Source organism: Anopheles bellator, chromosome 1, assembly GCF_943735745.2.
Source record: "Anopheles bellator chromosome 1, idAnoBellAS_SP24_06.2, whole genome shotgun sequence".
In the NCBI taxonomy this organism is placed as follows: Eukaryota; Metazoa; Arthropoda; class Insecta; order Diptera; family Culicidae; genus Anopheles; species Anopheles bellator.
Genome location: NC_071285.1, coordinates 6,906,211 through 6,910,491, shown reverse-complemented (window position 1 = coordinate 6,910,491; position 4,281 = coordinate 6,906,211). Strand labels below are relative to the sequence as shown.

At 52.9% G+C, this 4,281-nt stretch overlaps 1 protein-coding gene across 1 annotated transcript in view; it reads left to right on the top strand.

Moving 5' to 3' along the window:
* Window positions 1–1,437: 1,437 nt before the first annotated feature.
* Window positions 1,438–4,281, top strand: part of LOC131215629 (ecdysone receptor-like) — a 43,373-nt gene continuing 40,529 nt past the window's right edge. The window contains exons 1-2 of the mRNA XM_058210023.1: window positions 1,438–1,929; window positions 2,035–2,086. Of these exons, the coding sequence (XP_058066006.1) occupies window positions 1,438–1,929; window positions 2,035–2,086 (544 nt within the window). The remainder of the gene's footprint in view (window positions 1,930–2,034; window positions 2,087–4,281) is intronic.

Here is a 4,281-nt window from a genome sequence, read left to right as displayed (position 1 = left end):
AGGCACGACGGTAACCGACCGACCGGTTCCTGCTGAAGGTTCCCGATGGTTCCACTCCACGAGTATGACATTCTCTGGCGTCGTATGTGCATGATTATAGAGCAGCAAGTGGATCGCGCGCGATACATTGTAAACGAGCGAAGCTCGAAGCTTTGTTTTATATCGGCCCGCAGCTCGTTCGGCGATCGCGATATAGTAGTCGTCAGCGTTTCAAAACCCCGTGTTTAAGCGGTTAAAACACGTAAAAATAGCGATTTTGACTGAACAAGTAAAGAGCGTCGGAGAACTCCCAAAAAAGTACTTTCTGGTGGGAGCCGAAAGGTGTGGTATATCACAAGCTCGTAAAACCTGATGACACCGTTTATTCAGGTCGCTACTGAAAACAAATGATCAATATGAACTATGCATCGACCTGATATGTCTGGGGAGTAGAGTAAATGTTCAAAACACACTCTGTGAACCATTAGTCGAAATGATGAAAATTTCAAACTTTGAACCGCGGCGAAGGTCGCCAATGGACTTCTGTAATTTAATAGCCTTATCTTCTTCCTCTTCCGGTGTGACACCAACTTTCTAGTATAGTGTGCGATAAGTGCCGCTCAACAGTAAAACAAATCATAAAACCTCTAGAAACACAGACACCAAGTGTTGTGACCAACCAGTCAAGTGTGTTGTTGGAGTAGAAGCATCGGAGAGCTCGTGTCCAGAGCGTCCACAGCATGAAACAGCTCAGCAGGAAGTGCAGCAACAATCTGCTGACCGGAGACCGTGGCCTGCACCGCTGTCACCACGGGCCAGGCTCGTGCGTCCCGCGCGAGGCAGGAACCGTCCTCGCGTTGTGACGACCCTCCTCGAGAGGTTTCTTTTGCGCCGAGGATCAATAGAAGAAAACCCACGCGCGGAACACAACGGTAGTTACAAAGGCCGCACGAACGGACACTCGGTGTGTTTCGTTGTGTGAGTGAGCGAAGGATATGGAAGTAAAGTGGCCCCGCCACCACCGTACCCAGTGATATCGTTAAAGTTGTTAAGTGAATTCTTTGGCCAGCACAGCGAAGTGAAAGTGAGCTACTAAGAAGAAATCAATCATTACGACATAGTGGTGTTGGTGGTGGAGGTGTAGTGGAGTGTTTGTATTGTTGTTTCGCCCAGGATTGGGCGAGGAGTGAAGATATGGCCATTGCCGCCGTAGGAGGATAGCCGGGCGATACCGCGAAGCTCTCCGCACTGACGTTCCTTGCGCCAGTTTTACTCTGTTGCCTTGTTGCGCCAACGACGGCCTTTTGCACGCACACATCACCTCAACTTCTAGACCTCAACGTAGCACCGCGCATAGCACTTAGAGTACCTCAGAACGCGTCGATCGCGGGAGTTGACCTCAGACCTCAAGGGAAGAAGGGAGTGTCTCCCCAACCTAGGAGCAACGGATTCAAAATGATGAAACGCAGGTGGTCCAACAATGGGGGCTTCACCGCGCTGCGGATGCTGGACGAGAGCAGCTCGGAGGTGACGTCATCGTCGGCGGCCCTGGTCATGTCGCCCGGCATGACCATGTCCCCGACGTCGCTCGGGTCGCCCGAGTACAACGACCTGGAGCTGTGGGGTGCGTACGACGAGAACGCCTACAACGGCCACAGTGTCCTGTCGAACGGGAACAATAATCTGGTGGCCGGCGTGGTCGGCCCCGGCGGCGGGGCCGGTGGGTGCGGGGTGGCGGCCGTGGCCACCGCCAATCAGCTGCTGATGAACGGGATCATGCACGGCACCAACAACCTGAACGGTATGATGAATGGGATCGGCCTTGGACCTGGTGGCGTCATTGGTGGTGGCCCGGGCGGCGGTCCAGGCATCGGGAACGGCATCGTGGGGGTCGGGGGTGGTGGTGCTGGTCCCGGTGGAGGTGGTGGGATTGGCGGAGCGGGCGCCGGCGTCGGCCAGGCCAACCACCAGATCCAGCAGTTCGTCGGCAACCTGATCAGCGGGATGAACTCGCACTCGCAAACGATCATCCCGCCGCTACCGTCGATCATCCAGAATACGATCATGAACACGCCGCGCAGTGAATCGGTCAACTCCATCTCGTCAGGTAAGTTATCGCCAGGACCCTAGAATTCAGCAATACCCGGACATAACTCAGTGAGTCATTGTTGGAGTACCGGAGTTGGAAATACCCACTCCCAGGTCACAACCACCTCACGCGCACGCATGTCACTTTCATTGACCTACTTTCATTGGATTGACGGCAGTTCCGCTTCAGCCTTGTGCGTCACTCCGTGCTCCGTGCTCCGTGCTCCGTGCTGATTAAGCATTCATGTGCGAACTCAACCTTCCGGTGCGGTCGCAACGATGATCCCAACGAAGGTCTGTGATAAGACACCCCAATGGCTGTGGTCCCCCCGTGGTCTACTAGGATTTCGTCGAGTCTTGGGTCACACCAAGATTTGAAGGTTGTGTCTAAATTACTCCACAATGCCCCACACGTCCGCGTTTGACCGGACAGGTGGTGGATAGGATGTAGTCCTTCGGATACTCCCACATTTCTGGGGGGGACGATTTAGGAGGATGGCCGCCAGGCGCGCGCCATATGCTTCATTTTTTTGGCCTTCGCTACATTGTTGACCACAGACCCCCCAAAAAAAAACCTTTTCTTCAATGCCCGGGACGCGTGTGATGATGATACTTCTACAGAATGCCTACTCGGTGGCCCTGGAGAGCGCGAGAGAGCGAAGTCTACAAATTGCCCATAAATTATGTTGCCAATAGCGGGCGGGGAGGCCTGTGTTGGTGCGTGCGTGCGTGCAAGCAACGTGATGTGTCACGTTGGTCCGCGGGTCTGCTGTCGGCAGATCCACCGAGATCGCTCTTGACCTCAATCCTGGCAATGATGGCACTGGCTGGCTGGCTGGCTGGTGGTGGTGCACTTGGAAAAAATGGATCCGTTTGGACGGGGAGATACTGTTGACACTCTGCTCGTCACAACGTTTGAAGCTGTGTGTGGTCGTCGTGTTTTAGATTCTAATCGAAACACAACCCACATTGCCACGCAGACACACAGTGGCACGGCTCCACTCACATCTTGTGATGCCATCTTATGATCATTATAATTCTTACGGGAGAGAAAACGAGAGCAAAAGTTCCCCGTTGTTGGCGTAAAGGGTTCTCCCGCTCTACCAGCCTATGGTCCCTCGTTTTCTAGGTCACCACCACCGGGGGCGGCTACTCTCGTGTGTCCACTATCACCCATACGATTATCTATATGGATGCCCCCTCAGCGTCTTGCGCTCCTTTTCTCGCTCCTTTTCACGGTCAGTCGCCGCAGGCTGCAAGATCCGGTCAGCTGCACCGAAAGAGTCACTTCCTTTGCCGCGCGGAACTTGTGCTGTTTACTTACTTGGCATCGGAACCGAAGACCCGGCTGACGGAGCAGCTGCTTCGGTCCCAAACTGAGACTCTTCGATCGCGTGTTGATAGACGTTCTAAAAATTCCGCATCGCTGTCTCGAGCTGTGACGGATGATAAAAACCAATCAAGAAAAGGCGAAAGAAGTCCCCGGAGGGGAAGAACTCCCAAAAAACTCGGGGTTAATTAATCGGATCTAGTGCTGTGAAGGAGGAACACAACTAACTCTATCGCCTTTCGGTTACTTCATCATATTTGTTTTTACTTTCGTCTTACGGTTACCGAATCAGTTCCATTCCCCGAAACCCGGAAGATGATTGTGTTTTTTTTTTGGGGAGGCCACCAATATGCCGATGCCCTTGCCTGGCGTATATCGGCTTCACACTATCTCCGCAAATAACAACAAATGTGTGGCTCCAATAGAGAGGGGTGATTTCATGCGTACAGCACCACCCTCGGGCCACGACCTTGGTAGCCTCTCTCGCCGCGGGGTGAGTAAACACGTTATCAGACATTCCGCGGCGGGGCGACATACGTGCGTTGCGTTCGGCACACGCAGCTGGGACACGACGCTTCGATCTTCCTACTCAGCTGACTTGCTGCAGAACATTATTGAATGAAATTGTTGCTAACAGTTACTAAAACTATTGGCGAGGGACTTCTCTCAATTCAGCTCGGCACGATATCATGCTCTCAGCATGGCTCGGACCCGAAATGAGGTTAACTTTGGACCAATTTGATTAAATGATTACCCTCATTGTGTTGCCGTTGTTATTTTTCCCTTCCTACAGTGTGATGCATTTTTGTAGGTCATGTGCCGGTGGGACAATAAAGTAATTCGACGACGCTCAAGGACGACCCGTACGTCCGTTCCATTTTTTT